The following is a 25,506-nucleotide window of genomic DNA, read 5'->3' on the forward strand; positions in this document are numbered from 1 at the left end:
AAATAGGGACATATGGGTTAATAATACTGGTGGGGACATTGAAACACTAGATACTGCTGAGTCTCTGCCAGATAAACCTCTCATGGTCTACCCTGAGGAATCAGCCACTTAACTCTAATCTGCCACAAGGAGTTTGCCATCCAAATTCCACCTGAAGAGACAAACCTTTCCGTGCTGAAAAACCTGTAACCACATCCCCTGAGCAAACAGGGTAGATGAATTAATTCTATTTCAGATGAAAATATAATGGCATATCCTGAGGTAATCGGCTTGTAAGGCACTTCTAATCTTCCCCACCTTCCCTCTTTTCTTCAAGAGCAATAACGAGACTGAAGTTCCAACAGACTCAAAAGGTGAGGTATAAAGTGTGTAGGAGGCACACTACATTCCAAAAGAACTGCCTGAGCTTTCCAACCAGGGAATATGTGTGGGAATACATAACAACAGTGCTGGATAATGGTGGAAAGAATCTAAATTGGACAGGCTGAATTTACTAGTATGGGCCCACTAAGCAGAATTCTGGATACAATATTGAAGCTCAAGGGGTTAGAATTGTTCAGATGATTGACTCAAGTATGGCCAACATTACCTGAAATGCCAGAACTGTCCTGGTATAATGTAGATGAGGGGATCTGAAGGCTTAGAAAGATTAAAATGCGAAAGTGGATTTAACATGGAAGACCTCCTCACATACCCCAGGAATGTTCAGAGGACACACCTTTCACCAAGAACACGAGGAATTACTGTGAGACTTGCTTCATCATCCCTAGAGAGCACTGTGACTGCTCTTCTCTGTAGGTCCGACAGTGGAACTGCGGTCACTGAACTTGGATGCTTAAACACAGGGTGAAAGATGGATCCCAGCCTGGAAGAAGCCACAAGGCATCACTTAATCCACAAAAACAAGGTGGGTGTACTCACTACAATGACAGCAGAGTCAAAGCAGTGGTCAGAATAGCCTGACTCACACAGTCCTATGGCATTGGTTAGTAGATTATGGGATTCCTAGAAGTAAAATAGATCAACAACTAAATTCTTAACTTGATCTGTATAAGCATACAGATGTTGTAGGCTGAATAAAAATCTAATCCGAATTACAGAAACAGAGGATAAGCCTTTGTATCTGGCCCCTCTTATACCAAAAAAAAGGCACAACACAGAGTTGGCCTCCTTGGACTTGAGAGACAACATATTCCTCTTTTGGGTACAGTATTCTAGCACATTTACTCAATGACCCAAAAAACTACTAGTTGTGAGTGGGACCGGAAGAAGAGGAGGTTCTGAAGCAGGTCTAGACTGCTCTGCAAGCTGCTCTGCCACAGGGGCCGTATGATTCAGCAGATTCAATAGTGCTAGACATGTCAGTGGCAAACAGAGATGATGTCTAGAGTTTGGCAGACCCTTAAAGTTGAGTCACAGCACATACCTTTAGGATTTTGGAGCAAAGCTCTGTCATCCTCTGCAGGTAACTACTCTCCTTTCAAGAAGCAGCTTTTGACCTGCTACTGGGCCATAACAGAGACTGAATGCTCTACCATGGGCCACCAAGTTACCATGAAAACTGAGTTGCCTTTCATGAACTGGGTGTTGTCTGACCCACTATGCCATAAAGTTGGGTGTGCACAGCAGTGCTCCATCATAAAATGGAAATGAGATATATAAGATAGGGCTCGAGCATGCCTTGAGGACACAGATATGTCACTTGAGGAAGTGGCCCCCACTCCTACCACACTGATTTCTCTTTGTCAGTCCATAGCTACAACTTCTTGGGGAGTTCCTTACAATCAGTTGATTGAAGAAGAGAAACTGTGAGACTGGTTTACAGATGGTTCTGCATGACATATAGGAACCATCCAAAAGTGGACAGTTGCAGCACTGGAGCCCCTTTCTGGGATGTCCCTAAAGGACAGGGGTGAAGGGCAATCCTCCCAGTGGGCACAACTTTGAGCAGTGTACCTGGTTGTTCACTTTGCTTGGAAAGAGAACTGGCCAGAGGTGCATTTGTATCCTGACTCATGGGCTGTTCCTAACAGTTTGGCTGAAAGGTCAGCAACTTAGAAGCAACATGACTGGAAAATCGGTGATGAAGAGGTGTGCAGGAGAGAAGTACAGACAGACCTTTCTCAGTGGGCAAAAACATGAGGATATCTACTTCCCACATGAATCACCACAGGGTGATTTTCGTAGGGGAAGATTTTAATAAACAAATGGATAAAATGACCCTTTCTGTGGATACCAGTCAGCCTCTTAACCAGTCTCTCCTGTCATTGCCCAGTGGGCTCATGAACAATGTGGTCACAGTGGTAGGGATGCAAGTTATTCATGGGGTCAACAACATGGCCACCCTGGCTATAGACACTGCTGACTGCCCAATCAGCCAACAGCAGAGTCTCACACTCAGACCCAGATATAGCACCATTACACCAAGTGATCAGCCTGTTACCTGGTAGCAGGTTGATAACACCGGACCACTTTCATCACGGGGAGGGCAGCAATTTATTCTAACTAGAACAGACCTATACTCTGGATATGGATTTGCCTCCCCTGCATGCAATGCTTCTGCCAAGACTACCATCCGGGGACTTACAGAATGCCTTATGCACCATCATGGTATTGTACATAGCATTACTTATGATTAAGGAACCTATCTCACAGCAAATAATGTGTGGGAATGGGCACATGCTCACAGAATTCTCTGGTCTTACCATGTTCATCATCCTGAAGCAGTTGGATTGACAGAATGGTGGAATGGCTTTTTCAAGTCCTAATTATGGCACCAACTAGGTGGTAATACCTGGTGGGGCTGGGGCAGTGTTCTCTAAGAGGCTGTGTGTGCTCAGAATCAGTATCCACTCTATGGTGCTGTTTCTTCCATAGTCTAGGATTCAAGGGGTGGAAATCGGAGTGACACCACTCACTGTTACTCCTAGTGATCCATTAGAGGAACTCCTGCTTCCTGTCCCTGCAACCTTAAGCTCTGTTTGTCTACAGGTCTTAGTTCCAAAAGAAGGAGTACTTCTACCAAGAGACACAATAACGACTCCACTGAACTAGAAGTTAAGACTGCTACCTGGCTTCTCTGGGCTTCTCATGTCTCTGAATCAACAGACAAAGAAGGGAAATACTGGACCAGCTGGGGTGACAGATTGTGGTGGTTTGAAAGGATGTATTTCCCCTAGAAAAGCCATGTTTTAATCAAATTCCCATTTCATAAAGATAGAATAATCCCTATTCAATACTGTATGTTTGAAACTGTAATCAGATCATCTCCCTGGAGATGTGATTTAATCAAGAGTGGTTGTTAAACTGGATTAGGTGATGACATGTCTCCACCCATTTGGGAGGGTCTTGATAAGTTTCTGGAGTCCTATAAAAGAGGAAACATTTTGGAGAAGGAGGAGATTCGAAGAGAGCAGAGAATGCTGCAGCACCATGAAGCAGAAAGTCTATCAGCCAGTGACCTTTGGAGATGAAGAAGGAAAATGCCTCCTGGGGAGCTTCATGAGACCAGAAGTCAGGAGGGAAAAGCTAGCAGATGATGTCGTGTTCACCATGTGCCCTTCCAGCTGAGAGAGAAGCGCTGTGTTCACCATGTGCCTTCTCACTTGAGAGAGAAACCCTGAGCTTCATCAGCCTTCTTGAACCAAGGTATCTCCCTGGATACCTTTGATTGGACATTTCTATAGACTTGTTTTAATTGGACATTTTCTCAGCCTTAGAACCATAAAGTAGCAACTTATTAAATTCCCCTTTTTAAAAGCCATTCTGTTTCTGGTATATTGCATTCCAGCAGCTAGTAAACTAGAACACAGATCAAGAGGAAATAGAATTGCAACTATACACGCAGGTAAAGAAGAATTTGCCTGGAGATCCCCTAAAGCATTTCTTAGAACTACCATGTGTTTGACTAATGTCAATGGAAACTGCAACAACCCAATCCAGGCAGGACTACCAATAGCCCAGAAACTTTAGGAATGAAAATTTGGATCACTCCACCAGGCAAAGAACCACAGCTAGCTGAGGTGTATGTTGAGGGTAAAGGAAACATGGAATGGATAGTGGAAGGTGGTAGTTATAAATATAAACTATGAACATATGACCAGTAACAGAAACAAGAATTCTAGTGGCTATGAGTATTTTTTCTGTTTTCTTATGAGTATGCTTGTATAAAAACATAAAGCAAATATTTTTGTTTTCTTCCCTATCTTATCCCTTTATCATACAACTTAAGTTATATTAACTTCATGTCACAGCTTTAAGTTATAGGATAGAAAGTTTAAGAGTGAACATTACCCATGGATTGCACCCTACTCTGGGCAAATTTAGTGCATTTCCAGTTATACACAGGACAATTGAGTATTGTTAGGCAAAATATACTATATTGTTCTTATCTAGAGATTAAGCATAGTTTTAAGGAGAGTTGTACAGATGCCAAGTTGACAAGGAGTAGGCTGTGATGGTTTAATGTGTCAGCTTGACCAGGTAATGGTATCCAGTTGTTTGGGCCTGTTACTGCAAGGATATTTCATGGATTTAAATCATCAGGAAGTTGACTGCATCTGTGGCTGATTACATCTACAGTCAGCAGAGGAGATTGCCTTCAGCAATCTGTTGAAGACCTTAAAAGGAGAACTGATGATTTCAGCAGGCAGAGGACAGAATTCCCATCTCTGATACAGAGAGCCAGCTTTTCCTGGGGAATTCACCGAAAACCTTCATTGAAGTTCCCAGCTTGTGACCTGCCCCTAGTGAGTCTGGACTTGCCCTTCCCCATAGACAGGTGTCTGAGCCAATTTTTATTAAAAAAAAAATCTCGTAATATTTACATACTATACATACGTGTGTGTGTGTGTGTGTGCATGTGTGTATACAGCTCCTATCAGTTCTATTTCCCAAGAGAATCCTGACAAGGAAAATCTGAATAAAGTATTGAACTGATGTTAATTTCTTAGTTTTGTTATGGGACTAGGGTTATAATAGGGGAAACTGGGTGAAGCGTATATGGAAAATCATATACCATCTTTGCAACTCTCAATCAATCTATTACTTCAAATTAAAAATTAATAAAAAACCACAGAACTTAAAAAGTATGTGTGTGTGTGCATATGCACAAGTACACACATGAATAATTACAATAAGGCAGGAGAGGGTGAATCTCAAGATGCAGTTGGTGTATCCAGGGGTGAAGAATATGAGAAGTAAAGTAAAGTTTTATCTTTGTGTGAGCTGAAATTTCCAAAATAAGAAATTCAAATATCTCTTTCCTCTATGGGTTGCTGAATGCATGACAGGAAAAGGCCTGGATTTTTCTTCTGAAAGGAGGGTTTATCTAGGACATGGACTTCATTGGGGAAGCTCAGCCTGCAGCTTTTGTGCCATTGGCTTTTGAGTGCACATTAACATGCAGTAACACACCTCAAGTGCCTTTTATATGCCCAGTTTAGAATTCTGACCACTAGCTGACCAGAAACCATTTGAGAGAGTAGATAGTGGCTATCTGCCAGCTACTTCAGCCACATCTCACTCTGGGTTTTCACAGAATTCTTACCATAACAGCAGCACTTTATGGCAGTAATTTTAAAACTATGCTCCCCAGAACCAAGAAGTAGTCTCAGAGAGGTGGGACTCCCCAAATTTCAAAATAACTTCCTCTTCTAGGTGAATTATACAGATGGATTTCCAAAGTGCACATGTAACCTAAACGTGTATGTGTTAAAGCAGCTGAAGAAGTAACAATAGCAGGCTGTTTGGGTTTGGAATTGTTATGTACCTCAGAAAAACCTTGTCCTTCTAATCTTGATTCAATACTGCAGGGTGAGACCTTTCTATTAGATTGTTTCCATAGAGCTATAATCCACTCAATTGTGGGTGTGACCTTTTGACTAAATGGAGATGTGAACCCGCCCACTTAGATGTGCTCCTCGATTAGTTTACTGGAGTCTTTTGAAAGGGGAAACATTTTTTTTTCTTTTTGTGAGAAATAACATATACACAAAAAAGCAATACATTTCAAAGCACATTGCAACAATTAGTTGTATAACAGATTTCAGAGTTTGGCATTGGTTACAATTCCACAATTTTAGGTTTTTACTTCTAGTTGTTCTAAGATCCTGGAGACTAAACGAACTATCAATACAATGGTTCAGGAATCACACTCATTTGTTAAACCCTACCTTCTCTATATAACTCCACCATCACCTTTGATCTTTTTCCCACTTTTTAGGGGCATTTGGGCTATGCATATTCTAACTTTTTCATGTTGCAAGGGACTGTTGATAATATAGGATGGGGGATGGAACTAGCTGATGTTCCGGAGAGGCTGGCTCCTCTGCATTTCAGGACTTATCTGGTCCAGAGACCCATCTAGAGGTTTAGGTTTCTGGAAAGTTACCCTAGTGCATGGAGCCTTCATAGAATCCTACATAATGCCCTAGGTGTTCTTTAGGATTGGGAGGAATCATTTTGGTTGGGGTTTAGCAGACTATGATTGGTAGCAATGTCCAACTGAAGTTCGCCTAAGAGTGACCTCCATAGCAGCCTCTTGACTCCATTTGATTCTCTCAGCCACTGACATCTAATTTGTTACACTTCTTTCCCCTTTTTGGTCAGCATGGCTTTGTTGATCCCACAGTGCCAGGGCCAGGCTCCAATCTCATTTTAGTATCAGCAGAATAGAGAACTATTTGTTACAGAGACAGAAAGAAGAAAGAAGGAAGTTGTGAGTTGCTTATCAGGTATACTTTCCACCCTTGGGAAATTAGGGTAATCTGACCAAGAGATTGTCAGGTCAAAAGAGACCAGAGATCTGAAAAGACAGTGTGCTTATGGAGATAGTAAAAGTTGTGGCTAAAATAATTTGTAGAAACTGCCTGTTTTATTAACTTCTCCAACAACTTCAATACTATAGAAGAGATGGAGGAAAAAACACACAGAAATTCTAGGGTAGTCAAAATAAGAGTATTAAAGCTACCACTGAATGTTTTTTACATGTGACATCATATCCTTTAATCTCTACCCATGAACCAGCTGCTATGTTAGGGGATTTGTTATTATTATTGTTAATTATCATTGGCCATTCATAGGAGAGGAAACAAGGGCTTGAACCCAGGTTACAAGTAGGCATTCCAGAGGCCTAGTATAAAGTACATACAGTTACTCACAGGCCCCCTCCCCGGCCACCCTCAGGATCTGCTTCTATGGTTCCCAGAAGGTCAGTAATAGAGCATCCAGCCTGCAGCAAACAAGATGGCTAGTGAATGCTTAGTAGACAGGTTGCAGGGTAAGGAGAAGACATGGAGGATGGCAAAACAGTGGGGCTGTGGCCAAAAGTCTGTGAAAACAGGTCCAACGCCCAGAGTGATCTGGGGCCAGTTAGAAGAGAGGCAGAGTGGTACCCCATTCACTTCATCTGACTACAAGCCACAAAAGCCTGGATGTTCCACAGGATGATCAAAAGTATGCTGACTTACGTTGAACATACTTTACTAAAGACGGTTTGAAGGTGTGTATATTCATTGAGAAGAATGTCTTAACAACAGGTGGAAAAGAACAGAGGGTGCAGAAGGAATGAGAGTGTGGAGACCTAAGCAGGGGAGGGGGCACTGACAGGAGAAAAGGTGTGGAATGAGGATGTGGATTCCAAGGCAAACCCTGAAGTTTTGCCAAGGGCCCTGTGCAACTCCTCACCTTGCCCTGCTGCCTTCTGTTCTCACTTCTGGGACCTCAGGCGTGGATTTTCAGGAAGGGACAGGTCATTGATCAACACTGGCTTCCTGGGTTCAGACCAGCAAAGCCTGAGGAACTTCTCTTCCACTCCAGTGCGCTTTCTTGCTCTTCTCCCAGTCACCGCTTAAGGTTAGTCCCCAGGCCATGGCAGGCTAAAAAAGGGTGCCTACCTCATAGGATTCTTTTTTTTTTTTTTTTTAAGAATCCTGAACTAATTTACTGATAATGATTCATACATGAAAACTGAAAATGAATTCATCACCACAATCAATTTTAGAACATTTTCATTACTCACAAAATATCATGATGAGATTGTATTACACTTCCATTTGGATGGCTTAACTTCAAAAAAGTAACTGACAATACCACATGCAGGGGAGGATGTGAATAACTGGAATTCACATACATTGCAGACTGAAACGCAAACTGGAAAAATAAATTGAAACTGGACTTGAGGAATCATTCATTCCCCTAAAACAACTACTAAAATGCCAGGGACCTTCTGAGGCAATTATTTTGGAACTGTGGACATTACTGTATCACCTACACCATCAAGGAAAGGCTGAAGTGGAGGCTGTCTATTTTGGTAAATTTTGTCTTTCTAATCTCGGATGCTATCCCTATCCCAAACTGAGTGACAAAAAGCTGTGGTATCTGCAGTCCATAATCCTGTGCAGTCAGGTAAATTTTGTCTTTCTAATCTCGGATGCTATCCCTATCCCAAACTGAGTGACAAAAAGCTGTGGTATCTGCAGTCCATAATCCTGTGCAGTCCACAATCCCTCACAGGATTCTTGTGAGGCCCAGGTACAAAGTTTTCAGCACAGCATCTGCCACATAGTAAGCACTCAGCAAAAATGAGTTATTATTAGTTCATCGGGGCTGCAGACTTCAGCACTGATATTATTCTGTGCAGTCATAGCTAATTGTCTGGGCCCATTTTAGAGATGAAAGGGGAAACATTTTAGAAAGAGTTCAGAACCAGCACAGAGCAGAGGCCTAGACACCCTGTTTAGAGATACAGAGCCCAGCAGATGTAGTCATGCGCCTTCCCAAGAGATGGTAAGCCAAAACCCAGAGTTGTGTCTCAGAGGAGATAAGTGAAGGCCCACAGATACTTACAGAGGAAACCACTGGCATCAGAAGCTAGAAGCAACGGTACCATGAACACGGACAAGCAGACACCAACCTCATGCCTTTCCATGTGACAGAATTTGGCCTTTCTTGAGTCAAGGTAGCTTTCTCTGGATGCCTTTGTTTAGACACACTGATAGCCTTAGAACCGCAAACTTACAACTTAATATATTCCTTTTTTAAAAGCCATTCCACTTTTGGTATATTGTTTTCTGACAATATTTAACAAACCAATACACGGGTTCCCCAGGAGTTGAAGGGCTGCTATGCCCCGGTGAAAAGGCACCCCAGCTAAGGATCTTGGAAATTTCCAAGTCCTTCAGACCTCCCAAGGACTATGGGAATTGTCTCCTGACAGGATATAAAACCTAATCACGAGCAGTGGATGTGGCAGAAGTCTAGTTTGCAGTACACAAGCTTAAGGCACGAGACGACAGCAAGGGCCTAGGTGAATGAATAAATACTGCATCCTCCACTCTGGTGTCCGGGTCTTGGGCGGTTCTGTCAAAGGAAGTGACAGGGTTGAATAATTACAAATCATATATCTGATAAGGGAACAGCATCCAGAATATGTAAAGAGCTCCCAAAACTCAACAACAGTAAGGCAAACAACCCAATTATAAAACAGGCAAAGGACTAGAATAGACATTTCTTCAAAGGAGATATACAGATTGCCACAAGCTCATGAAATGATGCTCAACATGACCAGTGTTCAGGGAAATGCAAGTCAGAACCACAATGAGATACCACTTCACATACTCTAAGACTGCTATAACCAAAAAGTCAGATATTAACAAGTGTTGATAAGGATGTAAAGGGATCGGAACCCTCACACACAGCTGGTGGGAAGATACAACCACTTTGGTCAAGTCCGGCAATTTCTCAAAAATTTAAACACTGTACCCAGAAAGTCCACTACTAGGGATTAACACGAGACATAAAAACATAGCTTTTGCCCCCACAGCAACTGGTCATAAGTAGCAGTACTCAAAACAACCCAAAGTGGAAGTAACCCAAATGTCCATCAACTGATGATGGATGAACAAAATGTGGTGTATCCATACGATGGAATATTATTAGACCATAAAAAAGAAATGAAGTTTTGATCCAAGCTGCAACTTAGATGAACTTTATAAAACGTTATGGTAAGTGAAAGAAGCCAGTCATAAAATACAAGATTTTGTATGATTCCATTTATAAGAAATGTCCAAAATAGGCAAATTCATAGAGACAGAAATTAGAACAGTTGCATAAGGCTAAGGAGAAGGAAAGACTGGGAAACAACAACTTTAAGGTACTAAGTTCATTTTCAGAGTGATGAAATGCTGTAAATTTGACTGTGGTGATGGTGGCACAACTCTGAATATATCATAAGCTACTAAACTGTATGGTTTTGTGGGTACACTATAGGGTATTTGATTATATTTCATAAAGCATTCCAATAAAAAGTAATAAACAAAATAATTTAAGAATTTGGAAAGAATAACAAATTTTGTATATAAAATAACATATTTCCACTTTAAACATGGTGGAATGAAGGAGCCTCTACCTTCTGCTGGCAAAAACTCAGTGACTGCAAGGTAACAGAGGTAGAAACTCAGGGAAGATAGAGCTCAACTAGGAAACCAGCCCATGTGCTACTCCACAACCCAGTGACGGAGCAGCAGACAAGGTCTGACTGTCTACAGTGGCCTCTGTCTCCTGAAGCCATGTCACTGGAACCATGTCATACACCTGGGCACAGGGAGGACCTGCTTCCTCCAGGCTGCCCCTGCATGGAGCCCTGGTTCAGGAGGAAGTCCCTCCACCTCCACCCAGCATCTATAGTCTGAAAATAAATGTGGGAAGATGAGGACATGGAGCACTCACCGTGGTGCAAATGAAATTCTTTAATACAGATTTACCAAACAAGTCCAGAAACAATGATAACAGGACAAAAGGACCTGTCCAAGTGCAGGAAAAAAAAAATAATGCCATCACAGAAACAATGGCTCCACTGGAGGCAAAAAGTTCTTGCTAAAGAACAGCATTCTAGTTTGCTAGCTGCCGGCATGCAGAACTGGAGCAGCTTTTAAAAAAGGGAATTTAATAATTTGCTAGTTTACAGTTCTAAGGCCATGGAAATGTCCAAAAGAAAGTCTACAGAAATATCTGATTAAGGCATCCAGGGAAAGATACCTTGTTTCAAGAAGGCGATGAAGTTCAGGGTCTCTCTCCACAGGAAAGGCATGTGGTAAACAGGGCAACATCTCCTAGCTTCCTCTCCAGGCATTTTGCTTCATGAAGCTCCCCAGCAGCCTTCTCCTTCTTCATCTCCACGGGTTGTGAGCTGGTGGACTTTGTGGTTCTCTCATCCTTCTGTCATGGTACTGCGGCTCTCTCCTCTTTCTCAAAGGGAACTCTATCTAAGATGTCTCCTCTTTTATAGGATTCCAGCAAAGTAACTAAGACTCAGGTAGAATGGGTGGAGACACATCTCCATCTAATCAAGTTTAATACCCACATCTCCATGAAGATAACCTAATCAAGTTTCCAACCTACAGTACTGAATAGGGATTAGAAGAAATCATTGCTCCCACAAGATTGATTAGGATTAACACATGGCCTTACTAGGATACATAAATCCTTTCAAAATGGCACAAATAGTGAGCAAAATGAAAAAGGAAAAAAAAAAGGCAAGAACACAAAGACAAAGGATACCCAAGACCTGCATAATTTAGTGTCCCTTGAGGCAAAAACAAACTGCACAAAACCTTTACAATTTCCCAATACGTAATTTTAGAAAACTTTCCACAAATAAAATATTTAATTCCACAAATCTACAATCTACAAACAGAAGAAGTATACACACATATAAAAAAGTCATAGTGTTCTCTCTTTAGAGGTCTTTTTTTAAAATTTATTTATTAATTAAAAAATAAACAAAATAAAACATCAACATACATAATCAGTAATTCACAATATCATCATTTAGTTGCATATTCATCATTTCTTAGAACATTTGCATTAATTCAGTAAAAGAAATAAAAAGACAATAGAAAAAGAAATAAAATGAACACAGGAAAGAAAAAAAGAAAAAGATTATACCTACCATACCCCTTACCCCTCGCTTTCATTGATCACTAACATTTCAAACTAAATTTATTTTAACATTTGTTCCCCCTATTATTATTCCTATTCCTTATGTTCTACTCATCTGTTGACAAGGTAGATAAAAGGAACATCAGACACAAGGTTTTCACAATCACACAGTCACATTGTTATAGCTGTATCATTATTCAATCATCCTCAAGAAACATGGCTACTGGAACACAGCACTACATTTTCAGGCAGTTCCCTCCAGCCTCTCCATTACATCTTGAATAACAAGGTGATATCTACTTAATGCTTAAGAATAACCTCCAGGATAACCTCTCAACTCTGTTTGAAATCTCTCAGCCATTGACACTTTGTCTCATTTCCCTCTTCCCCTTTTGGTGGAGAAGGTTTTCTCAATCCCTTGATGCTAAATCTCAGCTCATTCTAGGGTTTTTCTCAATCCTTTGATGCTGAGTCTCAGCTCATTACAAGATCTCTGTCCCATGTTGCCAGGAAGGTCCACACCCCTGGGAGTCATGTCCCAAGTAGAGAGGGGTAGGGTGGTGAGACTGCTCGTTGTGTTGGCTGGAGAGAGAGACCACATCTGAGCAACAAAAGAGGCTCTCTTGGGGGTGACTCTTAGGCCTAGATTTTAAGTGGACTTGACCTATTCTTTGCGGGGTTAAGTTTCATATGAACAAACCCCAAGACTGGGGGCTCAGCCTATAGCTTTGGTTGTTCACACTGCTTATGAGAATATCAAGAATTCAACTTGGGGAAGTTGAATTTCTCCCTGTTCTCACCATTCCCTGAAGGGGGCTTTGCAGATACTTTTCCACTCACTGATCGAATCACTCTGGGATTCATCGGGGCATCACTCTGGACAAACCAGCAAAATCTCACATCCTACCTGAGATTCCATGTACTTACGGCGTTCAATCAAACTATCTACATAAGTTATATTAGGAAATACACTATTCAAAATATAAATTTTGTAACAAATAAACACTTTTTGCTTTAGTCTCACACAGAAGGTGACATTTTAAGATATTAATTACCATCTATTTTCAGTACCCTGCAATAATGACATTCCTTTGTTCTTCCTCATGCAAAAACATTTTTAAAATTGTACCTTGTACATTTCACTATTATTATACACTTTAGAGGCCTTTTTAAACCTTTTTTTTGATCATTTGAGTATATGGCTTATAAATTGCTATCTAAATTCCAATGTCCTTTAAATCACAAAAACATATAGGAGACAGTCATTGCAGTACATTGAGCTTCATAAAGACCCCTCTGTGACAAGTGCACGTCTGGCAGGCTCTGGGCAACTCTGAGCCTCACAGATGAAAAATAACTAGATCTGGGCAAATGAGATTCTAAGAAGCTGAGAGGCAAAATGTCATCACATGCCTTCTTCATGCAAACTTGCCGGGAAGAGCACAAGAAGAAGCACCTGCTGCTTCAGTCAACTTTTCAGAGTTTTCTAAGAAGTACTCAGAGAGGTGGAAGACCATGTCTGCTACAGGGAAAGGAAAATTTGAAGACATGGCCAAGGCAGACAAGGCCCATTATGCAAGAGAAATGAAAATCTATATCCCTAAGTGGAAACAAAAAAGATGGTGAAGGATCCCAATGCACTCAAGATGGCTCCTTTGGCTTTCTCCTTGTTTTGTTTGGAGTATCACCCCCAAATCAAAGGCAAACATCCTGGCCTATCCATTAGTGATGCTGCAAAGAAACTGGGAGAGATGTGGAATACCACTGTGGATGACTGAAGGAGAATACAAAAAAGGAAAAGCCTGATGCAGCAAAAAAGGGAGTAGACAAGGCTGAGAGAGGCAAGAAAAAGGAGGAGGAGGAAGATAAAGATGAGGAAGATGAGGAGGAGGAAGATGTAGATGAAGATGTAGAGGATGATGATGAATAAGTAGTTTCTGATGCGGTTTTTTTCCCTTGTCTATAAAGCATTTAACCCCCTTGTACACAACTCATTCCTTCTAAAGAAACAAACTGAAATGTAAGGCTGTGTAAGGTTTGTTCTCAAGTGTACAGTGTCTCCCTTTTGTATAGTTAACACACTACCAAATGTGTCTAGCCCTGTTCTGGTGGGCTTTTCAGTAGACACTAACCTTGCCTGGTTCAGTATAGGGGTTGTAAATTGGCATGGAAATTTAGAGCATTGTTCTTGGTGCACAGCACAAATTAGTTATATATGGGGATGGTAGTTTTTTCATCTTGAGTTGTCTCTGATGCAGCTTATCCAAAATAATCATTGTTCTGCTAACTGACTACCATTCAGTATTTGGAAAAAAAAAAAAAAGTTGCAGCTGTTTTGCTGACATTCTGAATGCTCCTAAGTGAATACAATTTTTTTAATTAGGGAAAAAAACATATAGGAGCATATTTAATGACTCCACAAGCAGCTGTAAATAAAACTGCGGCCATACCAGTCAACCTCTCTCCTGACTTTGAGCATCTTATACTTTATTTACACTACACATGATTGATTTACTATTATCCGGGGTATACGTCACACTCCACCTCCTCTCACCCCACCCCCGAATGAAGCTGAAGGAACTGTTCTGGTGATGTTTATTAATGAATCTGAAAAAATACCAAGCCCACTAAAATCCACCTCTCTCGTGAAATGTTGTGTGTAAAGGCTTCGAGCACTATTACTTCCTTTTTCCTTGGTAAACACAAAGGCCTCCTTATCTCTGCGGTGGTTTGGAGCTGTTTGGTACCCCAGAAAAGGCCATGTTCTTTCAATCCATTCCTGTGGTGCAGACCAGTTGTGGGTAGGACCTTTTGGCTAAGTCATTTTAATTGAGATATGAACCCCTCATTCAAGGTGGGCCTTAATCCTCTTACTGGAGTCCTTTATAAGAGAATAAAAGACGTGCAAAAGCTAAGAGACAAAACTCAGATAGGCTGAGAGACGGAGCAGCCAGAAGCTGAAAGCAATGAAACCTGGGAGAGAAGGGCCAGCAGACACTGCCATGTGCCTTCCCAGGTGACAGAAGAGTCCTCGATGCAGCAGCTGGTTTTCAGAGTCGAGGTACATCATCTTGTGGATGCCTTGAGTTGGGCCATTTTCATGGCCTAAGAACTATAAAGTTAAGTTAATAAATCCCCACTGTAAAAGCCAACCCATTTCTGGTGTATCGCATTCCAATAACTTTGGCAGATTGAAACAATCTCCCATATATCTGCTTTTGGAGTTTTCCCCAAGAGGTTTTATAAAAATTGGCACATCGTGAGTATGATCAAGATGTTATCTTGACTTTAACTAAAAATATATATTTTTAAAGCTGATGCAGCTTTAAATGTTTCTAACTTTTACCTAGCACCATGAAAATAAATGTCTGGTAGTTGGTCTGCCAAAAACCTGATACTGTCCATTTGCACAGGAGGGACACTGAAGCATTAAATTTTGGGCCTAGATTTGAAACCTGGCCTCTCTTTAATCCAGCAAATACTGCTGGGCTGTCTCCTTACACTGAGGTGGGGCCTTAAACTCTGCCAAATTGTTACCAGACATAAACATTTGCCTGATGTACTCAAACAAAAAATATCTAAAACACCAGGATTTCAAAGAAAAATAAGTTTATTACTAGGCACATAGCAGGAAATCAAATAGTCTATCAGCCCAAAATTTGCCTCCCTGAACTACAATAATTCTGCTAGTTTCATTAAATTTAAAAATAGGCACATTTCAAGATAATGAGCACAATGGCCCCAAACAATGTAAGTAAAAGGGATCTAATTATTGAGCATGCACAGATTAACTGCATGCTTAGCCACAAAAGCATGTACAAAAATGGAAGCCTTAACATAAAATGGGCATAATTTTCAGTTTTATAATAAAGTTTAAGTGACTTATAAGTTATAGTTTAAACCGCACATCAGGCAAGCCTATTTTGGTTAAATTCAGTCTTGGTTATCAAGATAACTTTAGACTTAGGGTAGGTTAGTCCTAGACTGACCTAAGACTCTTCATTAATAAACACTAGGGACTGTTTTTTAAATAATTACAGAACTTGTGGAGATGGGCTCTAGAGGCAAGCCCACCGGGTTACTTAACCCAGAGCCTTGATCCTCCCAACTTTAAAACAGATGAATGGAACCTACTTCTAGGCACATGGCATTTGATTGAAATGTCCCATAAGATTCCTTTTAACTATTGATTCCTTCTCGCTTTTTCTTTTCTACATTTTATTTGTTGAAGAAGCTGATTGTTTGATCTACAGCTTCTGCCATTCTGTACATGGTTGATTACAGCCTCAAAGTGGCATGTGACATGTTCCTCTGTCCACTGTGCCCCCTGGTCCACTGGGGTCAGTTTGCAGGGGTCTGAAGGTTGGCTCTGCTGCTCTGGGGCTGAATGACAGCAGACAAGGGGCTGAACCTCACTGGGCCTCAGTTTCCTGAATTCTATTGGGTAACAAGGACAGGCCCTGCCTCAGATGTGCACTCCCCAGATGTCGTGTAGGCGACTCTGCCTTTCCCTGGGCTATGTGACTACCATATGACCAAAGCAGAAGCAGCTTTCTTAGGAGAAAATCCTAAGAAGGATGTTGGGTTTAATTGTGATGATCTCTACGTTGTATAGGATTCTCTGTCAAGTTTGAATTTCCTCCTCAAGCTAGTGTTATTTAAAACACACATATGCATAGTCAACAGAAGATGAAAGACTTGTAATTACTTATAAGCTTAAATTCACGTACACTCCCTGCCCTCCACTGGATTCTTCTGAAGCAACTCTTAGATATCCTATCTCCCCACTGACAGTTGGGGAGCCTGGGGAGGTCATTTACATCCTCCCTTCACCCTCTCTGCCTCTCTTCTTTTTAACTGGGATTACGTATTATCCACAAAGCCCAAACCAACAACTCTGGGGCACACACAGAGAAAAATACAATCTACACAAATACCACACCACACATCAGTCTTGTAAAGGCACCTGAGCGGTTAATGAGTTCAAACTCTGGAAATGCAGTTCCAAGCCAATAGGTAAGGTTTAACTTTGCTCTTTAATTAACAGAATCCCGCCTGTAGGGATCTCCAATTTCTTCTCCATCTCATGAAAGAGTTTTAAATGAAAGTCTTTGTTAAACAAAAAGATCTATTCAGACATTCACCCTGCAGGAAAAGGAAAGAAAGAACTTTCCCAACACTCAGGGCAGCAAAACAAAGACCAAGAGAAACAGTGCCGGAAGGAAAGCCAGAGGTGCTCTTTAGCCCACACTGAAAAGTAAGACTACAGAGAACAAGCCTCCTGGTGCCGGACCAGAGAGCCCCCAGGCAAACCTTTCCCAAGCACATTCCATTCTCAATGCTTTGAATGGATATTTGCCTAAAGAACAAGTAACTTGCCTATTATAAATAAGCTAAACTTACTTTCTTTCCCTAGAAAACAGAGTTCACCTTCCACCATCACCAGGAGGGGTGTGCTGGGTACTTTTGCTTTGCAGCCTTGGGCCTCTGGTCACACCTGGACAGTTGCCCTCATAGCAGCTGCCCACCCCACAGGCCAGAGTGTGTCCATACTGCCTGACACTTCTTAGATACCTCATTTATTTCAAAGAACACTTGCCATTCTCAAGCCTCGACCACTCTCTAGGGGCATGAAAGGCGCAGAAGTGCAACTTTGCAAGGGAAGGTCAGCCAAGGATCCAGCTGGGGCACAGAACACACAGCATTTTACCGCCCCTTTCAGTGGCTTGGAACTCACAGTCTGGTCCAGGGATGGACTCGAACCTGCCCAGAATGGACCTGCTACTCTAATAGTGCCTCAGCCTCCCAGAGCTGCATATCACACCCAATGGTGATATGATGGGTTCTACCCCCATCTGACATCAGAGCACACTTTCAATAAGTTTTCTGCCGCTTTATAACAAGGTTCACCTTTCTACAGTTTATAGTAACACTCTCATTCTTTCCTTCTAAGGCCCAACTGGAAGGAAGTAACTTTAGTATCCATATTTCTATCAACAGTCTCTTCAAGGTAACCTAGGCTTTTTGTATCGAGCATCACAAAACCTTTCCCCTAGCCTCTACTCATTATCTAATTCCAAAGCCACATCCATATTTTTAGGTGTGGGTAATAGTAGCCCCCTACTTTTAGGTACCAGAAACTGTCTTAGTTTGTCTGAGCTGCCATTGCAAATGCCACAAAATGGTTTCAGCTTACACAACAGGAATTTATTGGCTCGTGGTCTTGAGCCTAGGAGAAGTTTAAAATCTAGATATTGGCAAGGCCTATGCTCTCCCCCGAAGTCTGCAGAATTCTGGTGCTGGCTGCAAGTGATCCCTGGGGTGCCTGGGCGGGCATCTCTGGTCTCACACGGGGCTGTGTCCTCCCTCTCCTTTTCTCTTCCAGGGCCCCACTGACTTCTTGCTTCTTCTCGTAGCAGTTCTCCTTAAAAGACCTCCAGTAATCCAGATTAAGTCCCACCACATTAACTAAAAGTAGCACTTCAACAGGTCCTATACAGAATGGGCTCACACCCACAGGGACATGCGTAAGATGAGCATGTCTAAAGGGAGAGACGTGATTCAACATGCCCCAAACAGGTCAGCTCAGTAAGTGTAAGAAAGAACTGGGGCTCTGACTATCGTTGGGATAAGCAATCTCCTGGCTCAGCTTCTACACATAAGGGAATAAAAAGTTGTAAGGCTCTTCCAAACCAGAAAAGCAGCTTCATGCTCCACCAGTTAAAGCCAAGAAAGAATCTGACATGAAGGCAAGACCCCATGCCCAGAAGAAACGGCAGCAGTCCTTTTGCCCACTTAGTGCCTGTCCAAGCCACCATGTCCTGCTGACAGGCCAGTGCCGTCTGGTGGGGACATGGGCAGAGACTGCTCCCAGGGCAGCCTGCTCCTCCCCACCTCCCAGGCGCAGAGGACAGGAGTAGAAAGTTACTGACCACTGACATGCCACGAAGGCCAATGAGCACAGCACCCCACTGGCCTGGCCTAGGTGGGCCTCCCCCGCAGGCCGCACCTAGGCTTCCACAAGGAAAGGCCACCCTGACCACAATCGAGGGGCGCAGCTTCCAGAATTGCCCAGCGAGAGGGGAACATGTCAGGAGCCCCCAATGTGCTCAACAGTTCCCCCCTTTACCCATGGGTCAAAGCGTGGCCTTCGGGGGTGTTTGGGGTGGTCACTCTCAGGACAGCTTCACAAAGCTGTCATTTGCTGTAAGGATGTTAAATATCACATATCATCACCACATTTCTTAAGCTTTCAACAATGGAGTCACACAGGCTCTCTCTTTTAGGGTTAAGGGCTAGGAGAATGTGGCAGATATTTTTTCAACATGGATCAAAAGAAGGCCCTTTTTCACATTAGGTACCAGTACCCAGGATTTTGCTCAAAGTCCATCTTAAAAATGTAAAATGTAACAAAATGATAGAATTTTAGAACTTTCAGGGATCTTGGCACTCCTAGTCTTTGAAGGAAACCTTTTATTTTGCACTCTGAGACAAGACCTTTTCATAGTCCCCTGTTCTGTCTCCTTTGCTACTAAACTCTATAAAATGTCGACTCACTCCCATCCTAGAGCCAGACCATAATGGACAAGTCTCCTTATCACTGACGGACAAGCCAGGGCCTAAGCAATTCATACAAAGTAGTCTGGGCTCTGTCAGACTACATTTATAACCACGCAGTACTAAGTGGTTAGAGCTGCTTTTATCTTTCATTTTGAGCCAAATTTCGATGCCAAGAGAGACCACTTAGCTGAACCAAAACCTGGTGTGACTCCTAGTCCAAAAGACTCAGCTGAAGGAAGACTTGTTAACCAAACATTTCTATTCTCCATTACTTTGCTAAATTTGTGTTCATTTTTCTTATCTTCACCAGATCTTAAGAAGCCATTCTATATATGGTTAGGAAAAAATCCAGCTCTTATCTCCTGTTATTTATTTTCTTCTTGTCTTAGAATGTGGTGGATTTCTAATTGGTTCAAACCCCAGCTCTATTTAATGGGGGGAGGGGCGTGAAACAGGTATAATCCAAAGAGGTTTACAAAGTTCTCTCCATTTTATTATGTGTTAACTCTTATTACTGTATTATTGTACCTTATTTGTATTTCTTATTAGTGGGAAGACTGGTGAAGATCTGTAGCATTATGTGAATATAAACTTCCGGATTCTGTGAGCAACACTGTAACTGTGGGACAGAATTTTTAGGAAGCGGAAAATGAAGTCTGTTGGGGTAAAGGAGCACCAAGTCTGCAAGTGGCTCTCAAATGATTCAGGAGAAAAAACATTTATGTAGAGAAAATAATGTAAAATGAGTTAAAATGTTTAACATTTGAAGAATCCAGGTGAAGAGGATGTGGGAATTCTTTGTATTATTCTTGCAACTTTGTGCTTTTATTGTGATAACATATGCAGCACAAAATTTCCTATTTTATTTATTTATTTATTTTTACATGGGCAGGCACCAGGGATCGAACCCGGGTCCTTGGGCATGGCAGGCAAGCATTCTTGCCTCCTGAGCCACCGTGGCCCGCCCAAATTTCCTATTTTAACCACATATGTGTACAAGTTGGCATCCTGCAAGTGTGGAATTACATAAGATAAAGTTTAAAATGCCAGTCAGAAACAGTGGGGCTACAGAAGTACGATGGGTTACACTCATCAAGATGCAAGAGTCCTGGCACAGCAGAGGCCAGACAGACCACCCCTGAAAGGCATGGCAAACCCCTGGTGGGGATTCTTGATTTGATGAAACAATGGAGGAACCCTGGTACCCCATGGTTAGCTGGCAGGGTAATCAGCAACACAGAACACCTGCCTGTGACTGGCCTCTAGCCAGAAAGTAAATTCAGAGATTTCTGGTGTCAGGGAAGCCAGTCAACTCACACGGATAAGGAGACACGTGAGATTGATTGGGAGTGTGACAAAGATTTCAACTACCGGCCCCACTGCAAACTAATTCAAGCAAATTTCAGAAGTAGGAGTTGTGGGGCAGCCAGGATTGCAAACCACTGCTCCAGATAATCTTCCTTTAACACCTGGGTCCAACAAACCCTAAGATTAAAATTGTACTTATTATTATCTTATTAGAAATAAGTACAGCTGCTTTTACTGAATTTGCCACTGAGACTGTGAGCTTATGGAGAGGAGCTAGAGTAAACTGCTCCATCTATGGCAGGGACACCTGCAGACAGCTGTCTGTCATATCGTCCATCTACCCTACAAAGACTCACCAAGGACATCTTGCACCTCTTCATCCTAGAAGTTATCAGAGAGTTTCTGTGGGTCCCGTAACCAGGCACACACGCCATTTGCTTTGACCTTCTGGGTCTGCAGTTTGTACGTCCTGACGGTGCACTTGAATTTAACCTGTTTTCCTACCCTCACCCCAACTTTCTCTGAGGACTCCTATTATTTTTAACCTTTTGTACCATAATCTTATCTAAGCATCCTCAAATTTGTCTTGGATGAAGACAGAATGTTAAATAGTATTTTAGATGCAGATAAATGCAAAACTGTTAACGTTTTAGAATGGTGAGGGACTTCAGAAATGGATTACATAGTTCAGCTCCCCTCATTTTACTTTAAAGATGAAAATACAGAAGCCAACAAAAGTCAGGACATCTACCCTAGTCCATGGTCACACAGACTGAACATCAAAACCAGGACTGACCGGTTCTTTTCAGTTCCTACGTTTAGAGCAGAGTTCCCAGGTTCTTAAATTTCATCCTGGACTTCACTCCTGACCTTGCCATCACATCTGAGAATTCGCAAAATATTTTCAGAACAAAGTACCTGACAAACCTCTCAATTTTAGCTAGATTGTTTGACTTGCTGATTTGTCAAGCAGGTTGCTTGAAAAATCTTTCTTTGTGACAGTGAGGCTTTACTTGTTCTGTTATTACCAAAATAAGCACTAAATGAGTTATGAAACAGTAGGTACAGGAGAATACTATTTTTTGTTTTTTAAAAATGGTTTCTATCGGTATAGAAAAAAGATCTTCTACACAGAGTGTATATAGTATTTGTAGTGTTACTAGGTGATTAGATCACAGATTTTTCTTTTGGTCTAATATTAATTTCCAAATTTTTCCTCCAATAATAAGGACTTGTAAAAATTTTTAAAAGACTGAAAAATAAATAAAAGCACTCTAATTTATCACGTACAGACTGTCATGCTACCACAGTCTGAAGGAGGTGGTACAAGCCCCTGAGGCCAGTTTCAGGGCTGGGAGTGAGCCCACCTTCCCCTCCAGGCTCTGATCCACTAAGAGAAAACGTGGGACTGCTGAGAAAGGAGATGATGAGTTTATTTTCAACATCAATTAGCCAGACTGAAGCTCACAGATTCCATTTTTTTCATCTTCACGTGGCCTACCTTCCTATCCAGAACAGGCAAACAGCCATCCAGTATGAGGCTGTGCGGTTTCTTTTACGAGGTTTTTCCCGCAGCCACCAGATCAAGAATGCTGTTTTGTTAGAGGGACGAAATCTGTCCTTGAAAGGTTATTTCCTTAATCCCTGGGCCTAGGACCGGCCTTTTCAGGATGGAAGTATACACAAACGCAGCAGGAGCCCACGGTGTGGAGATGTGTTTCAGCCTGCCAGGGAAGTGCGCTTTAGTGCGCCGGCCCACCAGGCAATACCCTTGTCTGCCTGCAGCACTGACAGTAAACAGCGAACAGGACACTGCAGGAACACCAGTGGCTCTGAGCCCAGCTACTGCCTCCCAGCCAAGTTGCCCCAAGCCCTTGGTGTAACAATCTGTTTCAGCCATTTGGTGATACTTCTCTCTTGGTCATCTTGCATACTAAATATGAAGAGCCTCACTTGGTATTCTGACAAAAGCTGTCTTTTCCACATCTCTATTTTAGAAGTAAGCGTACCCCAGAATAAGTTTGGAAATGCAATCTATCACATTCTTGGTGACTATATAAATATATTTTAATACCTTACAAAAATGCTCCATAATACCAGCAAAGAAGCATACACTCAGTGCCCAGGTAGATGCTGCCAGTTAAATTTTTGCAATCTGGCTGCATGACAGATGTCCTTCTCTCATTGGTTTTTGTTCTGTTTAGTGGAAAGGATATGTTCACGGTGGAGAGCAAAACCCTTGGCAGCAGGGGGCTGTCCAAGACTACGATATTCTCATCAAACTAAAAACTACCAATGAGAGTGTGACTGCAGATTTCCTGACTCAGAAATCTGTTTATGAGTGAAAAAACGTTACAGATGTTTATGAATGAAACAAGGAAGCTGCAGTCCTACGTGTAATACCAACTTTTTTTAACATGCATATATATTTGTAAACAGAAAAATCTGGAATACACCTATACTTTAACATTAAGAATAATGGAGACCATCAGCGACTTCTTTAGTGTATTCTGTGTTTTTTACCACAAACATAACTTTTTGCAAAATTAAAAAAAGAAACATCAATTACTTTAAAAACTTCAAGGAACTTGAACCCCTATACAGTTCTCCCGAGGAAGAAGTGGGCATCTCAAAGACAGAGCCTTCTTCGAGGACTCCTTCCCCCAGCTACTGACCCCTCCTGCTTTAGCAAACATATGAAATGCCTTTTTTCCAACCCAGTCTAGCCTTACATAGTCTCCAGCTCCCTGCAATCACTGAGGTCACCCGGGGTTTCACACATCAGCCGGTCCAGGCCCGGACCCCTCTCTCACCCACAGGCTGCCGCAGAAAAACAAAAGGGAGGAGGAGGAAGCACCAACGCCGCAGCCATCTCGAAAGCGCAAGGCTAGGAGCAGCCGGCAAGGCCTGCCAAAATCCCAGGGCTTGGGAACTGCGGGGCGCAAGGTCGCCTGCCAGGCTCAGACTCCCCGTGGGAGGGTCCTGCGGCTCGGCTGGGACAGAGGGAGGCCGGGGCAGAGTCACCAGGTTCGAACGCACCGATCCACAGTACGAGCCCACCCCGGGCCTCTGCGCCCACCTTTGCCCAGGTGGGAAGCCCAGCCAGACCTCTGCAGGGGGCCGACGCGAGGGGTGCGACTGGGTATGTGTTAACCCGCTGCGCAAGGGGAGTGCGTTTAAGGGAGTGTTTTCGCGGGTGCATATGGCGGATATTGTAGGGGGATGCGTTTGGAGGATGCGTTTGGGGAGTGCAGGTCAGCCCCACCCCAGTACAGCTGTCCTCGGTGAGACTCGGAGAGGCTGGGGGAGCCGACGGGGACTCCAGGCCTAGGCTCAGCCTTCGGTATACCGGCTGCACGGGCCTTCTAGGTGGGAGGGAGGTGCCTCGGAGCTTCCTAAGGGCCTGCGACTCACCGGACAAAAAGGGGGGCCGCGGGCGCGGTGGGAACACAGCAACCGGCCTGCAGTTTGGGTCCCGCCCCCATTACTTGGCGCGGCCCCAGCGGGGTGGACAGAGACCAGTGGGGGGAGAGGGGCGGGCAGCGACCTCGCGGGGCTCACGGCGCTCACCTTCGGGTCGCGCTCATAGTAGTGCTGTTGCGTGCGGATCCAGCGGCCGACGAGGTGGTCCCGCACGGTGTGCGCCAGGGCGAAGTAGTAGTCGCGGGGCGTGGCCACGTTGCGGTCCTTGACCAGCGTGAAGTGCAGGTGCCGGTTGAAGCTCTTACGGACCTCGGCCACGTCGCCCAGGCCCGCCAGGCCGCGCACGCTGATCTGTTTCCGTTTCTCGCTGTCCGTCAAGGGCTTCGCCATAGCGCTGCAGGCGAGGAGGCGCGGGAGGAGGAGGAGGAGAAGGAGGAGAAGGAGCAGGAGGAGCGCCCAGCGAGGCGACCTCGAGGATGCTCCAGCAGCTCTGGCGGCCGGGACTGCGGCGGCCAAGGGCCGCGTCTGCGCGCTGGCCGGGGGCGGGGCGGTGGGACGAGGCGGGGCGTGGAGGCTGAGAACCCGGGCCGGGAGGCGGGGAGGGGGCGGGGCGTGCCGGAGAAGCGCGGGCTCCGACTGCGGCGCTGCGCCTTGCAGCCTGGTCTGCCTTAGCCCTTGGAAGCTGCCAGTGGCGTACCGTTTTCGGAGGAGGAATCTTGGGACAGACGAAGCTCAAGTGAGTCCGCCTTGAAGTCTGATCGCATGCAGGCGCCTTTGCATGTAGCCCCGTTTCCTTTGAGCCTACGGGGGCTCTGCTTCATTTCAGTGTCACCTATACTCCCCCTTCCCCATAAATCCCATAAGTCTTCCCCTGGCGCTACGAGACCCCGGGCGGTTGTACCGTGTCCTGTAGATCGATAACCTGTCTTTGTCGGATCACAGACTTGTCCTTGGTGGGCTTAGTCTGATTGGGCTAGGACCCTGCAAAGTGACCCGAATTACACGGCGGTCACAACTGTCCGCAGGAGAGATGTCGTTAAAAGTTCTTTACGCAGGGCCTAAGGGGCATGCCGGGGTCATGTGTCCGGCTGTCTCCTTTCCTGGATCCCCTGCCAGCCACAGACTTTTCAAGGGGCAGTAAATCCGAACGCCCCTGGCGCCCCACCCTCTGCATCCCCTCCGGCTCCCGTACTTCAATCCACTTCTGTACTATTTCCCGAGGATGTTAAACCAGCAGGATTGGATTTTAGCAATTTTGCCCGCAGGGCAAGTTCT

The 25,506-nt window shown here is 43.6% G+C and overlaps 1 protein-coding gene and 1 pseudogene across 1 annotated transcript in view; one reads left to right on the plus strand and one right to left on the minus strand.

Annotated features, from left to right (window-relative positions):
• PYGB (glycogen phosphorylase B) overlaps nucleotides 1-24,765 on the minus strand; it is a 109,252-nt gene extending 84,487 nt beyond the window's left edge. Inside the window, exon 1 of the mRNA XM_077114180.1 lies at nucleotides 24,379-24,765. Within this exon, the coding sequence (XP_076970295.1) occupies nucleotides 24,379-24,621 (243 nt within the window). The 5' untranslated portion in view covers nucleotides 24,622-24,765. The remainder of the gene's footprint in view (nucleotides 1-24,378) is intronic.
• On the plus strand, nucleotides 7,246-13,870 carry LOC143678243 (high mobility group protein B1-like 1 pseudogene; annotated as a pseudogene).
• Nucleotides 24,766-25,506: the final 741 nt, after the last annotated feature.

This window comes from Tamandua tetradactyla, chromosome 1 (genome assembly GCF_023851605.1).
Source record: "Tamandua tetradactyla isolate mTamTet1 chromosome 1, mTamTet1.pri, whole genome shotgun sequence".
NCBI classification, from domain to species: Eukaryota; Metazoa; Chordata; class Mammalia; order Pilosa; family Myrmecophagidae; genus Tamandua; species Tamandua tetradactyla.